This window comes from Danio rerio, chromosome 13, assembly GCF_052040795.2.
Source record: "Danio rerio strain M-AB ecotype USA chromosome 13, GRCz13ab, whole genome shotgun sequence".
NCBI lineage: Eukaryota > Metazoa > Chordata > Actinopteri > Cypriniformes > Danionidae > Danio > Danio rerio.
In genome coordinates, this window is record NC_141033.1 from 12,818,952 (window position 1) to 12,840,822 (window position 21,871).

The window sequence follows — 21,871 nt, forward strand, 5'->3', positions numbered from 1 at the left end:
CTTGTACTAACTGGACCATAAAATGAAGCAAAAAGGTTTACTCAGATTAGTCCTGCCATATTTCAGGAAAGCCTTCAGACTGTTTTCACAGAACTTCACAAGTGCTGCAAAATCTGAATGGTGTTTTACATGATTGCCCATTGAATTAAAGCAACATGCTTTAAATGTAAATGTAAACACTGAAGATGTGCATTCTGCTACTGTTAAAAATGCTTTCCGAGGCATGCAGAAATGCATTTAAATTAACATAAATACATTTTTCTTTTATACTTTTTGATATCCGCTTTGTCTTACACTGCCAAGTGACTTATTAGAATGTGCATATATTGTATTGTTAAAATTACTCTTCAGCAAAATGCAAAAGATATGAATCAGGAATAAAGCCAGAGTGGCAATTTAGAAAGTGGCAACAAGAAAGTGCCAATGGAAATGTACTGCTGTCTGAAGAAAAGAGTTATTAGATGTAGGTTGATTAAGTGGGTGTTCTCATTTATTTATTTCGCAATGAATTAACACCTTTTGCATTGCCTTTTTGCTGGGATAATTGTGTGTTTCACCATTTTTTTCCCCCAAATCCCTTTATCCAAGTCAATCACTTTGATTTTTCATTAGAAAGCAGTGCACTTTCCCACAGTCTTGGCAGGATTTAGTACTGTGAACCATTTAAAAGGAAGAATTAAATAGCCATCTACTGCAGCAACAAACATCCAACTAAGGGTAGAGATGTTTCTAGATGCAGAATAAGCTCAGTACACCGCATGTACTATGATATTAAAGTAATTGAGTACTAGTGGTAAGCGATGTAAACCCTATTTCTCTTGGGAATTTGTAAATCACAAGTCTGTTTCTCTTCAGAGCCAAGCCTAACAAGTCTGACAGTTTAGCTGGCTTCATTAAGGAACTTTGAGGGATGCCAACAGGGTTACAAATTAGACACACTAGTGTTAACAATCTGAAGTGTATAGCAGGGCATATGGGGAGGATATGCTAGAGACGTTCGACTGAGAAGGGATAAGTCTGATTTTACCTGGAGGCATTCTTTTCTTTCTTTCTCGCTTCATTTGGAGTCCAGAAGTAGCATAATACAATTGTATATCAGCAAGGATTCACCAGCACTTCATAAAAATTAATGATCCCTGTTGCCATTCGTGATTCAAAAACCTTTTAACATTCATGGAATCTTTTCATTCTGCAAAAGCTAGTTTAAAGTGGGAAGGACATTTTTAAGATGATTAAAATATCCCTCAAAGTTTGAAAAATGCTTTATTTAACGATTTTCTTCCTGGTAATTTGTTGCTGCACAGTGTTGTTTTATTGAGCAGAACCTTATTTTTTGTTCTAATTTTAACGAATCAATGTTTTAGAAGAAATAGCATATGCTTGTGTGTAACAGAACAGGATTTAAGCTTTGGGACTTACTACTTCCTCATTAATGAACCCTTCTTTTTCTCTTAGTTACATGCCCTGTCAATCTTCTTGTCATTTTATCCACATTGCTTTCATATTTAATTCTCTACCATATGGGAGATGCGGCAGCAGGTTAATCTGCCATTCGCAGTTCTTTCATGCAAAGAAATCTCCTAGGGTTTTTGCATAATTACACATTTAGAAGTTAGCCTAATGACCAGACACGTCTTTATAAAAGTTTGCATTCTTGTTGCAGATGAAGCATATAACACAGAAAAGTTTAAATAAATTTTGTACACAATAATAGATATTAATTAAGAATCATTCAAAATGTCTTTACCAAGGCCTTTCCACCTAACCATCATCTTGCGGCTACGCCATGTTTGTAGTTTGCAATTTTTTATCCGAATTTTTAGTTCTAATTGAATTCTCATCCAACACAAATTGTATTATGGGCATTATTAGCTGTTAGAGTATCCACAGGTCTACCTTTCGAATTTCTACCATAAATAAAAGACCATTCTAATTATTTTGGAATACTCAATTTAACATACTATAATTTGGGACATATTAATTAAATTTTCAAATACTATTTAGGATAGATAGTAGGTGAATTATTACGCAGGATTTTTTTACTACTGGTAGGGCAGTTAGATTTCAAAATATTTGGAATGGATCTCGATTCTGATTCCATGTTCTGGATTTGATGGTTCCTCAATCACTGACATAAATATATACATTAGATGTCGCCTACCCTGCTGTTGTCTATTGGAAGGAATGCGTCGATGGAGCCGCCATTTTGGAACAGGGTACGCTCCTTTGAAATAAATACAGTACCAAGGTACAGTGGAGGACTGTGGCCATCCAAAGCCAGAGATATACATATATACACAAATATGTATGATCGGGAGTTTTCCTGGATGTTAGTATGCATTTTTTTTTTTTTAAATTACGAAAATTTTAGTTTTACATCACTTTTCTTCATTGATGGATCAGTGATCGCACGGGCATTCCTGACAAAAAGCTTGTGTTTGTGTGTACAGAAATGTACTATCCACCCTCCCTGTTAAATTTGATCTAATCCGTGTCCTGAAACACACCTCTCCTGCTTTCACTTCTCATACTGACGGAGGGAGCGATTCGCTTGTGAATGAATGAACGACTCCTTCACTAGCCGACAATAATACAAGTTTCTGGCACCGCAGCATCTCGTTGTCATAATTCTTTTGCATTGTTTGCTGATTTTATTCAACAAAACTAGCATAAGCTGAGTATTTAGTGCGAGTTGGAGCTACTTTGCCTCATGGTGAAGGCAGTAAGTGACTGACTGTATTATCATCAATAACGTTACCTGTTGAACACAAAAGTTCATAACATACAAACACGTAAAAAACTTAATCTTCCCTATGGAATGTTCTGCCTTTGTGCTTTGTTTTCTTTGTTTGCTCGTTACTACACCCGTAGACAGCGCTAAAGTCCAGCATCTTCACGTAATAACACTGTCTTAACTAGTGCGGTTGAATGGCACTTTTACCAATGTGCACTGTACCAATGTGGCGGCGCTGTTGACGCATGCTCAGGGTCCCTATGCGATATCTAGTGTATATATCTATAAATCACTGATGTTGCGATTCTGTTTCGTTTCTTTAGTCACTCCCAGCTAGTAGTAAATAGGCTAAAAGGAAGCTCAATCAAGCAAATACTTTTAGCATGCCGAACTTGCATATCATGTCTAAAATGCATGTGTATACTGTTAAATAGAAATATAATAGCATTACAACACTGAAATAAGACTTGTCAGTCCAATGTGCTTTGATGTTTTTTGTATAACCGTAGCAGGATTTCAGCACTATTCAAAGAAACAATAACGTAGAATTATATTTTAAACAAAAATAAGATAAAACCCTTCACATCATGCACCTGTTATCTTTTTATTTATTCAGAGTGGAACTCAAAACCTTCTCTTGTGGACTAGTTTCAGTTTCACCATGTATGCTAAAGCTGTTTATAAGGCACGTACCTCAAACAACATGTGTACCATGTGTGCATTAGGCTTCAAGTTAAAAACTTGAAGGGTTCCGCAATACACATTTACATATATTGTTTGGATATTTCAGCATGATATACCATAACCAGCAGTTAGAAATTAAGGAATGCAAGCTGATCCGCATATATGGATATTTAAATCAATTTATTGATATGAATTTGTTCAATCTTATTACTATTATCAAGTGATTTCTGATCATTATTAGCAAGAGAGAGTGAAATAGTTAGTTCTTTTAAAATGAACAAGGAGTCGATTTCCCTTGACGGAATTCATTCCGAACTTTGCAATAGAGTCGACTGTTAATTCTCAATACCTTGGAATCAATTCTTTTATGACTCGACTCCCTGTTCTAACCACTTGTACAGCACATGAACATCTCAGTGTGTTATGTAAATATTCAATCAGTGTTTTGATCACAGAAAGAAAACAGCTTGTAAGCTAATTGTCACGCAAATTATCATTTACCTGCAGAAATTCAGAGTCCACATTTTTCTTTAAACAGTAAATTTGCACTCAAGTTGCCTAAATATTAGTTACTTGAACTTTTTTTATTCATTAACTATTAAATCTATTGGTTCAAAAGAATTTGTCATGAAAATCACATACAACCCATATTTTTGTTTAACAAAATGTTGGAGAAGCAGCTTAATACCATTATTAGATAACAAAAAAATTATTAAAGGGATAGTTCATCAAAACATGAAATTGTTGCAATTAAATTAGAATTGATTAAAAACAGTCAGTATAAAGCATATATTTTTCAATCCATAATGTAAATATGTGCCCAGGACTACATTTTTGAGAACCGACAAACATGTACTCTGGCCTGCGTTGTCTTGCAGTTTTTGTTTTCACAAATCCACTAGAGGGTGCTGTATACATTTTTAACAATCTCAAATACGTTACTGGGGCACGTTTTCTCATAAGTGCCATTTCTCGTAAACCCACCAGAGGCTGCTGTATACAATTCTGCGAATATTAACGTCCTCATAACAAGTGTCAGTGGTTGTCATGTATAATATATCAGTGTGATATTGACTGACTCACACACCCCATCCCCTAAACCCAATGGATAGTGTTTTCAAAGCAATCTAGAAGAGAATAGCCATCGTGGCCACATGCTTTGACCACACTCTTATGCTGCTTTTGGTTTTTATTTTACTTTGTTTCTAGAAATCATCCTTTTCCAGACTCAAACCCTGGTCGACTCCGCCTCCCAAGTCTATCGCCATTCGCAGTAAGCTACCAAGCAAACAAATCATGCCAGAAAAGCGATCCACACAGATCGATCGTTTACTCATAAAATGCAGCCAAATGTACCCACGCGCACGTATTTCTCAGTTCTGAAAAAATCTACATCAGGGCTCATATTCCCAATGAGCCTGTGTTGATTTTTTTTTGGTCCCACTTTATATTAAGTGGCCTTAACTAATATGTACTTACACTGGAATTAATAATTTGTCACAATACTTATTGTGTAAATACATGTATTTACTGTGTACATATGCTTGATTAAATACATGTATGTTATTACATCTGTAATTAACTTTTGTAATTACATTTGTTAATACACTGTTGACCATCCCTTACACCTTAACCTACCCTTAAACCTACCCATGCCACCAAACCTGTCCATAACCCAACCTCTATCCCAACTCAAAAGCACCACAAGTGTTCTTAAATACATTATAAACACAGTAAGTACATTGTATTTATTTTTTTGATGTAAGTACATAATAGTTAAGGACACTTAATATAAAATGGGACCTTTTTTTTCTCCTGCATGGTGTACTGGGAAAAACATACTGACTTCAAAACTGAGGTACGTACAGAACTCACCAATCATCTTTTTAAGTTCTAAAATAATTAAAAATTATATAATATTTATTTATACATGCTCAGTTCCTTAAGCTAAGACAAGAAAAACCTTGAACACAGTTGGACTGGAACGATTAAAAAATGCTTTGAGGAAGAAGGGATTAGATAATAAGCCAAAAGACTTATTTTATGTCTTCCTAATGCGAGTTTCCTCAGTCAAATATTACAGCAGAGGGCCCACTGACCCAAATATTACCAGCCTCGCTGGAGATATTATCATTGTGTATTTTGCCATAGTTTTATGAAAGCTTCCAGAAGCCACCCAAAGCAGCTCAAACGCTCTGGCAAAGCAAACCGACGTTCACAATTAAACAGATTCATTATACTGTCAGATGTATGACATGAATTAAAAAGTTCCCGCTCCGAATCCTGTCTGACTAAGCAAGTGTTTTTGCGTTTTAATTAGGCTTCCTTTTAAAATTGCTCTGCTTCAACTTCGCCAGCCCCGATGGCCTCCAGGAGCTTCCTGAGTGTCCTCTAGGGAGACGGCAGACTTTTTAAAACTAAATTTATTCCCTCTGTTAATACTATGAGTCATCTTTTAACGGCTAGTTTTGAATAACTCCTTTCTTCAATTTTTCTAAAGGGGGATTTTAATATATTCAGGAGTAGCCAATTCCATTCTATCTGTGCCTGAATGAACTGTAACAAGGCTCTGTGTGGTTCAGTCTGACATTTGCATGCAGTTCAGACCCTCATTGACACCAACCACCAGGGTAGTTCCCGCTGTTTTTGTTAATATATTTGTTTCTACGACTGTTTAACGCAGCGCTGTGCTGGAGAATGAGGTCATATATATTTGTTCCTCCGGCTCACTTGTTAGCTTGTTTGGGGACAAACAGTCCTCAAAAAGCTGAAGCCCGATAACTATCTCCGTAATCTGCATTATGTGCATGAATTAGCATATATCAGGCAACAAACTACATATGCATGTGGATGGATGTGTGGCTGTGTCAGTCAAGCCTGCGTGAGATTTCCTGAGTTTTTGGCAGTTCCGTCAACTTATGGAGTCATTGCCAAAGCAATTTCACTTAGTGTCTCACTTCACTTCTTTTAAATTAAACTGATTGACCACCAGTGTGTGCTATTAAGTATGATTATTTAGAAAATTGGTGCAGTGATCTTTTAGAAGGAGATGCGTTGGCTTAAATAAATTGTGTTTTGTTGGTGGCAGTCGTTGGCACATTGTCTAAGTGCCAACATTTGATGCCAGAACTGGTTTGGACTCATAATGGTAATGCACTCTATGGATTCAGAAACAGACTGGTCTTAAAAGCAACTGACATCATCCTGGTTTAGTTCCCTGGAAATGCCAGGCAAGGATAGATGTCCTTATATTACCAAGAGGAAAGATAAAACACCACTTTTGGTTTGCCTGGGTGAGTCATGACTAAAGAAAGTAGAGTCAAAATGAAGCGAAAAGCAAGGAAACTTTCCTCTACTGGAAAGAGGGCGGGGAGAAGCAGCTCATTTACATTTGAAGAGACACAAAAGAAAACAGGATCTACAGTATAGTACAATAAATGATTTGTGAGGTATTTTTAGCAGAAACTTCACAGATACATTCTGTGGACATCATTATGAGTTGGAGCATAACAGATCTAATTAAAAGGGGGTTATTTTGCTCATTTGTCTAGTTTTAATTTAAAGGGTTAGGTCAACCAGAAATGAAAATCTCGGGAGGTACGTATTTTTGCAGTTTCTGTTTTTGTGAATCTGCGAGAGGCCGCTGCATGAACTTTTTGGCATCTCAAATGCCTCTCGCGAGTGTTGTTCGCGCACACGCTGTTCTAGCATTAACTCACCAGAGGCCGCTGTCGACCAACTGAACGATTCACTGGGAGACCGGCCAATCGACCGACCCACCCTCCTCCTTCCGAAACCCAACCAATTTTACCGGTTGACCAGTCCGCCCGCTTACTTCCCTAAACCTAGCCAACGGTTTACAAAAGCCGTCCAGTAAAAAGAAAACCCATCATCTGATTTTTACCATGTTTTCGGATTTTACTACATTCTCGCCCTGTTGTTCACTCGTTCGTTTTATTTTTGGATTATGTTTTTGTCTTACCTGATTTCTGGAGCCGCTTTTCCCCAGACTCCAACCCGGTCGTCGTCCTTGTCACAGTCAACTCCTCTCTGCGTCAAGTCCGCCGACGTACACGACGAACCAACCTGTACAAACTGGTTGCAGTGATAAAGCCCTCCACACGGAGGTAAGCGGTCAGTGCCAAAATGAATGACATCATACCACCCCATAGCGTTCGCTTAAAAAAATTAAATGCAGCCATACATACCTCCGGCTATATTCCGGGTCTCCAGAAACGTCCACAGGATTACGTTTTCAGAATGAGCCTGTGTTGACAAAAGAAGATATTTCTAAGGGTTAGTTCACCCATAAATAAAAAATAACCCTGATCATTTACTCTCCCACATCTGGTTATTTATTTTGAGTACTTTATTTTATTGAACACATAAGCGATATTATAAGAAGTTATTTCAAAAGAAGATTCAAAATAAGACATTTGCCAATTGCAGGCACCCATCCATCTCCATACTGGGTATTTTCTTTTTCAGTTTTGGGTGAACAGTTCTTTTAATCTATAGCGTACCTGCTGTAAAGTACGACTGTAACCATTTGGCATGTACAAGTACACCAGTGTGATCAGTAGTCTGCTCCCTGGTGTGAGCAATCAGAACATTCACTGCATGATGTGATCAACTGCTAAATTCAAATCTGCTTTCCCGCATTCTCTGGCACTGAGCGCGCTGCTTGTCAGATCAAAATGTAATAAGGTTTGTTTTGTGTTCCAGACACTGGTTTTCAAGCAAAAGGAAACACTTGTGGTTTGTAAAATACCCACTGACGTCTATGAAAGATTCATATTTCAGTTAAACAGCCACATACTTTCATGTGCTTTGTGAGAAGTTGATGAATTTATGAGTTGTAAATCCAGCAGCTTGAATCTCTCCACTGCAGTACATGGGGCTTCTATGTGTGACAGCATTAACCAGACGTGATGCTATATCGAATTAAATTCATCTTTATTTCTATAGCGCTTTTTACAATGAATATTGTCTCAAAGCAGCTTAACATAGATGCCAAAAAGAGTTTCACTAGTACAATTTAAATACCGTCAATAGTGTAATTACATATGTGGTCCCACTTTATATTAAGCGGCCTTAACTAATATGTACTTACACAGGAATTAATAGTGGGAGACATCTAAACATCTTATTGTGTAAATACATGTATTTACTGTGTACTTATGCATGATTAAATACCTGTCTGTAATTACATCTGTAATTAACTTCTGTACTTACATTTGTAAATACACTGCTGACCATTCCCTACACCTTAATCCACCCTTAAACCTACCCATGCCACCAAACCAGTCCATAACCCAACTCCTATCCCAAACTCAAAAGCACCACAAGTGTTTTCAAATACATTAGGAACACAGCAAGTACATTGTATTTATTTTTTGATGCAAGTACATAGTAGTTAAGGACACTTAATATAAAGTGGGACCCAATTTGATTACATTTACTATGGAAATATCAGTAAAGAATCAGTAATTCCTGTTAATAAAGCTTCTATAAACTATTTTATTTGACAATGCCAAAACATTAACAAATTAAGTGACAACTCACATTGAAGTTTGTTGATCAATCCATGTTTAAAGGTGATCCAATCACTGTTAACTTCCAGAAAAGCCAAGGAATAACTCTGGTGATTGAAATTACAATTCAAACAGGAAGTCCTGACCCATGGCTAACAAAATAAATGTGTTTGTGCAAGCAAAGAGATGAGCCAGAAGGAGATGAATGATCACATGTGTGCTATGAGACATATTTTTACTTGTGAAAGTGTGTATCATGTGCACAGGTTCTGATGCGCACGCGAGGATATAGAAGAAGCTTTTAAGCTAGTTATCGTCTCGCAGTTCAGATCACAGCACATGTAAACAATATCAGTGTGCTCAGTTCTTTTTTTTTTTTTTTTTTGGTAAAAGATTTGTTGTTATAGAGTTCAGTCTTAATGATGTCAGCTACGCAATATATCGTTTTAGCATCAATATCGCAATGTGCACATCCACAACAGTCACATCGCTGAATCTTTAATGTTGATTCTAAATTATAGTAGACTAGGAGCTACAGAATGCATGGGATTTGTAGTCACTATAGAGTTTAACTGTGACTGTGAGCATTTCAAGACAGTTTAAAACAATGCTTTTCTTAGAATTTTTGCCTCGTTTCTATTCCAAATATCAAAGTTTTAAAACAAAAACAAGATTATTTGAGCAGAATATTTTGCTTGTTTTAAGGAAAAACTCGATTAATTTTTACTTATTACTTCTGAAAGTGAAAACAAAACCATTTTCACTTGATTTTTATTAAATATATGGTCTGGAAAAATTGAAAATCAATTTTTTAAAATTAAAGATTTTAGATTAAATTCAATTTTTGCTGTAGGATTAATCTAAATACAGTTAGACTCAGAAAAAAATGTGAAATTGGGCTATTCACGTCTAAAAAAGAACTGGTGAAACTGTATTCATATCACAATATATATCACAGAAAGTTAAAATATTACAATTGCATTCCAAACCAGAAAAAAACTGGACAAAGAAATACTGTCAAAAGATTTTTGTTTAGCATTCGGTCTATGATTTGCATGAAAATCCTAGTCTTTAACACTGTAAATAACTCTTCATGATAAACCTGTTCCAACAAAAATTGACAAGACAACAGTTTGAATGACCCCTTCAAATGTGTTCTTAATTTGTATGTAGCTGTTTATTTCTATTAAAGAGCCCATATTATACATGAAATAAGGTCATATCTTGGTTGTAAGGGTCTCCAACAACAGTCTAATATGCATGCAAGGTCAAAAAACACTTTCATGGTCTTATAATCTGCATTTATTTTTACCTAATTATCCCAGCGACTCCTGTATGAATCGTCCAGTGATTCATTTGTTCCCAAACCCCTCCTTAGCGCGGAGCTAATCTGCGCTGATTGGACCGATGACAGTCTGTCGCGATTGGTCGACTGCCTTCAGTCAGAGAGGGAAATGGCCAATAGCTAATCAGCAATTTAAAAAGTAATCACAGTTCATACACGCTCGATAGTGTAGGCGTGGACTTTAGCTGCCACACTATGGCGAGTGGATAGTGCCACAGATAACCGAACGAAGGAGACAGTCGTGTACTCGCCATACCACACACACACAAAAACACACACACACCTCCGGATGACAACGCTCCCGCTTCAGCCCGCACCCGCCAGGTTTTAGCCTGAGAACCCGCTCCGTTTTCTGCCCGCCGCGCCCGGTCCCGCTAGAGCGGAGAACACAACCAAATATCACCCAGTATACAGTCCAGACAGCCAAGCTGTCTGTATAAAAACACACACACAGCACAAAGTACACAAAGCTCGTTCGTTCGTTCGCTCTCTCTCTCGCTCTCTCTCTCTCTCTCTCTCTCCCCGCGCCAGATTTCTGCGGCGCGGGAATACATTTCCGAATAAATCGCGGGAGCAGAACTCTAGCACGGAGCTCCATAAACAAACAGCACGCGTCGCGTTTTTAACGTGACTTTGCACGCGATAAGATAATATATCCAGTTAACCTGATACAGTACACGCGGTTACAAGTAACAAATCACAACTAAATACATTTGCAAGCTAGAGTAAACGAGGCAACAACTTTAACCGCACGTACTTACACTTGAGAAATGTAGGAAGAAACCCATCCTGACGTCCATCAGTTACTCTTTACTGATCCTTCCTTTAACAAACTCAGATGAAGTATTCTTTGTAGCATGTAGCTTCCAGAAGTTTCCAACTGCTTGGTTATAATGCTGATGTTTCATCTTTGGGTAGAGACTCAATATATCCATCTGCAGTGTGACTTCAATCGACCAGCATGTTTGTGTGCGTGTGTTTGTGGGTGTGCGTGTGTTTGTGGGTGTGTGTGTGTGTGTGTCTGGGTTACTGCGTCAGAGGGCGGGGCCTCAGGTTTGAAATCTCCCGGGTTTGCGCGTGCACGTGAAAAACTTTGTTTCGTTCGTACGTCATGGCGAAACACCTAATGAGTCGGTATCAAGGCGACTCGTTTGAAGCACTATGATTCGACTCTTTTATAGATGAATCAACAGTTTTAAACAGTGTATTCTTACAGATTTAAGCCTTAGCTGGATACTTCACTTCACTTAGAGCTGTGTTACACACTACATGGAGGGGAATTTTCAAAAACCCATAATATGGGCTCTTTAACATTTTGGACTATGCTGGAAAAAACACCACTTTTTGGTTCATTGTGAACAGCCCTTTTGACTATGCCTGTCTAATGTGACTGTCAAACATGTGTTTATGCTGTAAACAAGAACCAGGAACACTACTGCAAATTATGTGACTTATTAAGGAGAGGTATATGCTGTAAGTCAATTATTCTTTAGACTCTGTATGGAAAATCCCATATTAAATTAGAGGCTCAAACCATATCTAAAATATAACAAAATCAGAGTTGTGCTTTTTTTTTTTTAATAAGAGTGCATTAGTGCCCAGATTGCAGCGTTGGTTCTATAAGCATTTCCCCATTCAAATTTCCCAAAAGAAAAGTGAAAAAGTCTCCATTAAAGCCTGCATCAAACCAAGCAGCCAGGGGGAAAGTCATAGCTTTACAAACTTTTATTTGAAGCAAAGAAATGAAATAAAAATACTTGTGTAGGTAAAAAAAAAAAACTACAATCCCATGAAGCATTGCACATGCAGTCAAATTAAAACAAAGGGTGAATTATTCATTCATTCATTTTCTTTTCGGCTTAGTCCCTTTATTAATCAGAGGTTGCCACAGTGGAATGAACTGCCAACTTATCAGGCATATGTTTTACACAGCGGATGCCTTTCCAGCTGCAACCCATCACTGGGAAACATCCATACACTCTCATTCACACACATACACTACAGATAATTTAGCTTACCCAATTCACCTATAGAATTAATTCACCTATTCACAGTATTTCGTGTTTCATAATATTAGGCGAAGCTAAACAAAAATCTCTTTTGGGGCACGTTGCTTGCAGCAATTTTCTGATGGAAGTTTAAAATAACCTTTATTTAACCAGGTAAGTCAATTGAGAACCAGTTCTTGTTTACATTGACTACCTGGCCAAGAGGCAACATAAAAAGCAGATACGAAGCAGCACCAACACGATACGATAACAATTTCACAGATGCAGATAATAACATAAAAAACCAAGGAAAAACTAAAAACAAGCACAGTCATCTTGTACAATTAACTGGATTGAATCTTTAAAGGATGATAGTGGAATAAAAGGGCTGAGCTTTAAGGTCTGCTGCAGATGATTCCAAGCATCAGTAGCAGAAAACTGTAAAGAGTAGCGACCAAATGAAGTACGAACTTCACTACTAGAAAACTACTAGAGGGCAGATTTATTTCGACATCTTTACTGAATGTCAAGAAATGAAGTTAATATAGTAAATATATATGTAAACATTGTGGAGTTTTCCCAATAAGAGATTTTTAAAAGAACAGAAACCAATGAGTTTGTTTCTCTGCGGAATCATGGTAAATGTGGTTTTCTTGCGCTATCATCAGAACCGAACAATAGTGGGTATTATTTACCCATGGCTAGGCTATAAATGTGTCTACATTTATTTTCATACAGTTTTTTAATTAATTTCAGTAATATTATTGACTAATATGAAAGTGTTCATACTCTGTAAAACCCAATAAGTTAACTAAAACAGTTTGAGGAAACCGAATGCGGCAAACCATTTAACTAAACTAAAGTTAAAGTTAACTAAATTTAATTTAACAAACTACTATATATATATATATATATATATATATATATATATGTATGTATGTATGTATGTATGTATGTATGTATGTATGTATATATATATATATATATATATATATATATATATATATATATATATATATATATATATATATATATGTTTATATATATATATATATATATATATATATATATATATATATATATATTTATTTATATATATATATATATATTTATTTATATATATATATATATATATATATATATATATATATATATATATATATATATAAATATATATATATATATATATATATATATATAAATATATATATATATATATATATATATATATATATATGTTTATATATATATATATATATATATATATATATATATATATATATATATATATATATATATATATATATTATTTGTGTTGAAATTGTCAAACATTTATAGTACTAGTAGGCTAACATAATCCTTTCAAGATCAGTTATTAAATCGATATGAGTGATATTCAGAGCAAATTAAGTTCAAACAACTTATTTTATTTAGGGATTTTCATTCCACATAAATCCATAGATTTTTTTTACAAAATTCTTCACAGAAACAGTAAAAAATGTCCACAGATTCTGTCTGACCCTACTCATGGCTGCTTTTCAAAGATTTTAGAAGTCTCTCTATTGATATTTACTAATATTGTGTTCAACCCCCTCTCCCAGAGATTATTTAAAACACAAAAATGATGCACTCATTTATTGCACCTGATCAAATTTACCTAAATTGTGCCTTTACTATTTACTTAAATCGAATTTTCTTGCTGATTGCTCAAACCAAGCCATTTCTCTTTGAAATAATAACCCTACCACACCTAATACTTGGAAGATTTACAGTGGATTTTTGTTTTCTACTGGTTTAGGGATTACAGGCTGTTAAAAAATTCTTCAGAACAGATACAGATCAGTTTTGGTGTTTTATGTGGTTTCATGTTTTAAGATGTCAGTCTGGTTTCAAATGTAGTTAGGTTTTTAGATGTCTCCCATTAACTGACATTTTACAAATATTGTTATTTACAACCCCCTCAGTTTATTTAAGAAAGAAAAAAAAAATGATGCACTTGTTTATAGCACCTGGTCAAATTTACCTAAATAGTGCCTTTGCTATCATTTGAGTTTTCTGTTTCTGTAAATAAAAACAATAGTCTGTTTAATTACAGACATTTACCGTAAAATACAGAAAGTTAAATTACAGGCATTTACCGTAAAATACAGAAAGTTATATTACAGACATTTATCGTAAAATACCACCCATTAACTTACAGATATTTACCGTAAAATACCGCCCATTAAATTACGGACATTTACCGTAAAATACAGAATGTTAAATTACAGACATTTACTATAAAATACTGCTTGTTAAATTACAGACATTTACCGTAAAATACCACCGTTAAATTACAGACATTTACCATAAAATACCGCCCGTTAAATTACAGACATTTACCCTAAAGTACCACTCGTTAAATTACAGACATTTACTATAAAATACCACTCGTTAAATTACAGACATTTACCATAAAATACCGCCTGTTAAATTACAGACATTTACCCTAGAATACCGCTCGTTAAATTACAGACATTTACCATAAAATACCACCCGTTAAATTACAGACATTTACTCTAAAATACCGCCCGTTAAATTACAGACATTTACTCTAAAATACCGCCCGTTAAATTACAGACATTTACCGTAAAATACCACTCGTTAAATTACAGACATTTACTGTAAAATACCACCCGTTAAATTACAGACATTTACCATAAAATACCGCCCGTTAAATTACAGACATTTACCATAAAATACCGCCCGTTAAATTAAAGACATTTACCGTAAAATACCACTCATTAAATTACAGACATTTACTATAAAATACCACCCGTTAAATTACAGACATTTACCATAAAATACCACCCGTTAAATTACAGACATTTACTGTAAAATAACGTCGTTAAATTACAGAGTAAAATACTGGAACTATTACAAATAATTATTACATTTAAATTTCCGGTACATTTCTGTAATTTACCATCTGTTATTTTACGGTAAATGTCTGTTATTTAACGACCGGTTAGTTTTACAGTGTACCTACACCCGCTGAAATGGTTGTAATAAGTTTTAGTCAGAGTGGAAGGTGAATTATGGATGGCAAAAAGATATTAGAGACATTACTCCTAAAAACCAATTATTGCACAAATACCTGGCTTTTGCAAGCACAAGCACACATATTTCCAGTATGAAATATAACATCTAGCTCTCTGTTGTGCTCGAAAATAATTAGTTATGCATAATTATTCAATTGCAAGATTACCTTTATTCTGAAGAATAATTATGAAGAAAATATACAAAATACAAAAGGAAATAGCTCAGCGGCATCTAAGTAAAACTTTCAAACGTGGTTAGCATTGAGGTCGTGTGTGTGGGAGTGTGTGTGTTTATGGTGGTAAGGGTTACTGTCTTGGTGGTGGATTTTGCCTGCAGGGTTAATTAGCATTGCAGAAGCAATGTCTGGAGGCAGTCGGCTCATCAAATCTCGCCTTTTCTCCGTCTCTCGCATCCCTTTCTTATTTGTGTATGAGTGTGTGATTGTGTACACGCGGAATATTGTGTATGCAGAGGAGAAATCAACAAGAAAGCATAAATGATGCTCTACTACACAGTATGGCAGTGATGAGCACAAACACACACATACAGACAAATGCCGAAGGGAGAAGGAAACCTGTTGGTCAAATAAACGTGACTGCACACGCATTAATGTTATTACCCAGGCGCGCAGGTGGAAAGATGAATCACTATGCCTGATTTCTTTGTCTTGTTTTTTTTCCCTCTCTCATGCATTGCAACATGCTCCTCTTTCTAGATTACCTCGTCTCAGTGCTTACATTATTCTTTTCGCCAGCTTCAGTTTTTATTTCTTTGCGTTTCTTTTTTTCTATTGTGTCCTCATCTATTTTCTCTTCCCTTACATAATATCAGTTCCCTCCGAGGGCACTTTGAGTGTCTTTCTTGGAAGATTTACAGTGGATTTTTTGTTTTCTATTGGTTTAGGGATTACAGGCTGTTGAAGAATTCTTCAGAACAGATAAATCAGACTGGTTTTGGTGTTTTATGTGGTTTCATGTTTTAAGATGTCAGTCTGGTTGGAAATGTTTTGAGCTTGTCCAATATATATAACTTAAAGACTTAAAGATCGAGAACACATTCAATTGTATAGACTTGATTGGTGGAATCGGCAATGGGGAAACAATCCTTCACTTCCCCCTCAATGGGGATTTATAGTGTTAACTCAGTGTTGGAGTGATAAACTGTAGTGAGTACTGAGATTTTTATCATTAAAAATGACACCCCTGCCAAATTAAGCATCCCTTCATTGAATTTGCTTGCTGATTGCTCAATCCATGCCATATCTCCTTCAAAGAATAACCCTTCCACACAATAATTCACCCAATACCTAGAAGATTTACAGTGTATTTTTGTTTTCTACTGGTTTAGGGATTACATGCTGTTGAAGAATTTTCCAGAACAGATAAATCAGACCGGCTTTGGTGTTTTATGTGGTTTCATGTTTTAAGATGTCAGTCTGGTTGGAAATGTTTTGTGCTTGTCTAATATATAGATGTAATCGAGAACACATTCGATTGTATAAACCTAGTTGGTGGAGTCGGCATTAGGGAAACAATCCTTCCCCCTCAGTGGCGATTAACAGTGATAACTCAGTGTTGTAGTGTAAATTGTAGAGAATACTGAGTTTTTTATCATTAAAAATGACACCCCTGCCAGATTAAGCATTCCTTCATCGAATTTGCTTGCTGATTGCTCAATCAAAGCCATTTCTCCTTCAAAGAATAACCATACCACACAATAATTCACCTAATACTTGGAAGACTTGTTTTAAGATGTCAGTCTGGTTGGAAATGTTTTGAGCTTGTCCAATATATACTACTTATAGATGTCATTGAGAACACATTCAATTGTATAGACTCGGTTGGTTGAGTCGGCATTGGGGAAACAATCCTTCCCCCTCAACAGGAATTAACAGTGTTAACTCAGTGTTGAAGTGAGTACTGAGTGTTTTTTATCATTAAAAATGACACCCCTGCCAGATTAAGCATTCCTTCATTGAATTTGCTTGCTGATTGCTCAATCCAAGCCATATCTCCTTCAAAGAATAACCCTACCACACAATAATTCACCCAATACCTAGAAGATTTACAGTGTATTTTTGTTTTCTATTGGTTTAGGGATTACATGCTGTTGAAGAATTTTCCAGAACAGATAAATCAGACCGGCTTTGGTGTTTTATGTGGTTTCATGTTTTAAGATGTCAGTCTGGTTGGAAATGTTTTGAGCTTGTCTAATATATAGATGTAATCGAGAACACATTCGATTGTATAAACTTAGTTGGTGGAGTCGGCATTGGGGAAACAATCCTTCCCCCTCAACGGCAATTAACAGTGTTAACTCAGTGTTGTAGTGAGTACTGAGTGTTTTTTATCATTAAAAATGACACCCCTGCCAGATTAAGCATTCCTTCATTGAATTTGCTTGCTGATTGCTCAATCCAAGCCATTTCTCCTTCAAAGAATAACATTACCACACAATAATTGGGGGAAAAATAAAAAGTGGGGCTAATAATTCAGGGGGCTAATAATTCTGACTTCAACTGTAGTTTGCGTCCGAGATGGCATATCTTCATATAGTACGCTAAAAACCGTATACGAGTAAAATGTCCGAATTCATCAAATTTGAAAAACAATATGTAAAAAGTACCCAGATAACCTACTACTTTCAGCGGGATTCTAAAGTGCGAATTGGATAGACGCCGCACTATCCCATGATGCACTGCGAAAGAATTTATGAACGGGAGTGAAGCGACGCAACTGATGTGGGTAGGTCACGTCATGATGACAAAATCGTGGATGTGGTATGTCCGAGTTTCATTCGTCCAACTCACATTCATACTGTATAAGGGATCCAAAATATATCGGCTGCCATATCGTTATCGGCCAATAAATGCAATTTTAATTTTATCGTTTTCGTTCCGATATCAATAAGCAATTGACATCAAGAACAAACATAAAATTGTTGTCTAATTAACAAGCAGCACATACATGTGCTCAAACGAATTTAAAATGCAAATGGGACTAATATATGACGCATTTTCTAATGTTAAAAATACCATCTGTATTTAGCTTTTCGGTTGTGCGGTGGCTCTGAACTGTCAAAACACCTCTCAAAACTTTTTTTGTTTTAAAAACTTTATGGAGTTTTAAAGCAAAATCAGTTGTTCACTGTATTAAAATATTTATCGGCTAATATCAGTTATCGGCATCCTAATCGTAAGAGTTATGGGTTAGCAATATCGGCCGAAAATCCATATCGGTGCTTCCCTATAGTGTATAGAACGTACTTTTCTAACAGCTGAGTGGTACATAAAAATTGAAATGCAATACCTACTAATTATGGAGCTAATAATCTGCCAAAACAATCTGGATTTGACAAATTGAATTGTGTTAATTTGAATTATTGACAATTGTAGTTTAATAAATCTGAATTTTTATATGGTGTTAAAATTGTTTGAATTTGAATTTCTTATTTTGAATTTCTTAATTTGAACTTCAAAAGTTGAATAAGGAAATATCTGAAATTTATAACAACTGAATTTTTAAAGACATATTTTACATTTTTTTAAATGTTCAAACGATTCTACTCATTAACTTTTCCCTGTTGATGACCCCAGACCTACTTTCTGCTGAATCTGAATTTCAGAATCTGAATATTTGGTTGAATTTTAGAATATTGAATTTGATGTTGTAAATTTCTTCATCTTGAAAGCTTGATATTGTATTTTTACAAACTGATATCTGCAGTGTATGAATTAGAACTCAGAACAGAAAAAAATCTTGTTTGAAAATACGTCTATAAAAAATTCAGCCTAAATTTTTTTTTTTAAATCTTAAATTTCGGATATTCACTTAGGAAATTCAAATTTAAGTTAAGAAATTAAAATTCAATGTTAGAAATTCAAATCTATTTTTAACGGCATAAAAAAATCAGATTCATTAAATTACAATTGTCAATGATTCAAATGAACACATTTCAAACTCAGATTGTTTTGATGTACTATTATCTCCATTACTGAGTAATAGACGATTTTGGACGCAGTCATTGTTTAGCAAAATTTGCTTATACACCTTCAATGCTTATTTAATTAGTTCCCGTTTAAGTGCTACAACATGGTTTTTTTTTTCTAATTGAGCAAATGGTAGGTTATGGATTGAAAAACTGAGATGGATCATCGTCTGTGTACTTACATTTTACACTACTTAAGACCCATCATTTGAAAAACAAACGACTGACAGTCTCGACAAACACACCCTAAATTAAGCCAATAACAGCTGAGCCCAGACGCCCCACTGATTGTGTACTGAACGTCTATTAAACACATACACATTGCATCAGCCCTGGCAGCCTCAGACATACACAAACACGCATGCATACACAAACATACTCATTTATACCAATAATCATGGCTGACAGCATGGCGAAACACACTGGAAAGAGCGAATTCCCCCCACACTTGCTTCTGATATCTCAGAAACTCAAATGAGTGAAGCTCCACGCTCGAGCACAATCATTTGGGTATTATTAAAGTATTCGGCGGATTCTCACCTGAGCTCTAGGGATATGAAACATTCAGAGATAAGAGCTTGATTGACAGCTCGGTTGCCATGGGTGCAGAGCTACACGGGGTTTCTTGTGCAATGCGAGAGACGTGAGAAGAAGCGAATGTGTAATAATGCAGAGATCAATTGCAGGAGTCAATAGAGCTCCACTGGGCTGGATCAGAGCATTGTAGAGATACCAGAGCGTGCCATCTGAAAGCGACACGCCGGGAACACACAGCCTGTGGCGTCTACATTTAGACACCTCTGTATGAAATGATCACCAAATGTAGTTCAAGCTCGGCCTGTAGTGCTGAATTAAACATGAGATCCAAAGACCCCGGAGGATCAAGGTCAGCACACACACGCTCTCTCTCTCTCTACCGTATGGATGATGATTTATGTACTGTATACTATACAAGTTTGGCATCAGTACTACTTTTTTTTTAAGAAGATGTTTCCCAAAAATGAAAATGTACTCACCCTCAAGCAGTTCCAAGCTGAAAACCTGTTCCATTTGACTTCCATAGTAGAAAGAACAAAACCACTACCTGACAAAAGTCTTGTCGCCTATCCAAGTTTCAGGAACAATAAATATTAACTTGACTTCTAGTTGATCATTTGGTATAAAAAGTGGTTTATATGAAAGGCAAAGGCCTCTAGTTTACGCTTAGTTTACCAAAATAAAATATTTGATTTTTAATTATTTAATTAGGACAGTAAAGTCTGACTTTGCTTAGACTAAAGTCTTGTCACTTTACAGAAATAATGTACAGTATAGAATATAAAGTTATGGTGCAGTGGAAAAAGCTCAATAATGTTCTGGTGACAGGGCTGGATAATCCTAGAGCACATTGACCTTCTTTGCTTTCAGAAACTTTGATGTAGAGGCTGAAGTATGAAAAGGAGCACTATCCTGCTCAAGAATTTACTCTCCAGTGGTTTGTAATGTAATGGGCAACATAAATATCTTAATACCTCCGGCTGTTAATGTTGCTATCCACTCTGCAGATCTCTCGCATGGCCCCATACTGAATGTAACTCTAAACCATGATTTTTCCTTCACCAAACTTGACTGATTTCTATGAAAATCTTGGGTCCATGCGGGTTCAAATAGGTCTTCTCCAGTATTTGTGATGATTGGGATGCAGTATAACGGATGATTCATCTGAAAAATCTACCTTCTGCCACTTTTCCAAATGATTAACTAGAAGTCAAGTTATTATTTGCTGCTCTTACAACTGGGATTGACGGCACGACTTTTGTCAGGTAGTATACTATAAAAGTCAATGCGGTTTCCAACATTTTTCAAAATATTTTCTTTAGTCTTCAACAAAAGTAAGAAACTCATCAAGGCTTAAAACAATTAAAGGGGGAGTAAATGGCAGAATTTTCATTTTTGGTGGAACTATCCCTTTAAAAGAAGCTTCTTGACACCAATGTTATAATTGTGAAATATTATTACAGATTTGATTTGGATTAAATCTGAATTTTCAGCATCGTTACACCAGTCTTCAGTGTTACATGATCCGTCAGAAACCATTATCATATGACATTTACTATTATCAGTATTGAAATCTTTTGGGACTTTTCAAATATTTATATTCATTCATTCATTTTCTTTTCGGCTTAGCCTTAATCCGGGGTCGCCATAGAAAAATTAACTGCCAACTTATCCAGCACGTGTTTTAACACAGTGGATGGCCTTCCAGCTGCAACCCATCTTTGGGAATATATTTATTATATTATATTATATTATATTATATTATATTATATTATATTATATTATTCATTAATTAATTAATTAATTCATTTTCTTTTCGGGTTAGTCCCTTAATTAATCTGGGGTCGCCACAGCGGAATAGTGCTACCCACTGCGCCACCACGTCACCCTATATTATTTAGATTATATTATAATGTTCATGTTCATATACTCATATTAAATTGTGATATACCACATAGTACATAAAAGTTATTTACTTTTT

At 35.6% G+C, this 21,871-nt stretch overlaps 2 protein-coding genes across 12 annotated transcripts in view; one reads left to right on the forward strand and one right to left on the reverse strand.

Annotated features, from left to right (window-relative positions):
* Window positions 1-21,871, reverse strand: part of LOC141377151 (uncharacterized) — an 85,190-nt gene that overhangs the window by 25,721 nt on the left and 37,598 nt on the right. Inside the window, exons 1-4 of one of the 5 annotated variants that reach the window (XM_087279097.1) lie at window positions 11,602-12,583; window positions 7,942-10,135; window positions 7,627-7,684; window positions 7,401-7,533 (exon numbers count right to left, since the gene is read on the reverse strand). In XM_087279097.1, the coding sequence (XP_087135223.1) occupies window positions 7,401-7,533; window positions 7,627-7,684; window positions 7,942-7,974 (224 nt within the window). In that variant the 5' untranslated portion in view covers window positions 7,975-10,135; window positions 11,602-12,583. Of the gene's footprint in view, window positions 1-7,400; window positions 7,534-7,626; window positions 7,685-7,941; window positions 10,136-11,058; window positions 11,265-11,601; window positions 12,584-21,871 lie in introns of those variants that run through there. The other 4 variants (XR_015505773.1, XR_015505776.1, XM_087279096.1 and 1 more) reach the window with 4 other exon arrangements.
* The window catches only part of lingo2b (leucine rich repeat and Ig domain containing 2b), a 53,281-nt gene that overhangs the window by 13,847 nt on the left and 17,563 nt on the right, over window positions 1-21,871 (forward strand). The gene's annotated exons all lie outside the window — the stretch shown is intronic.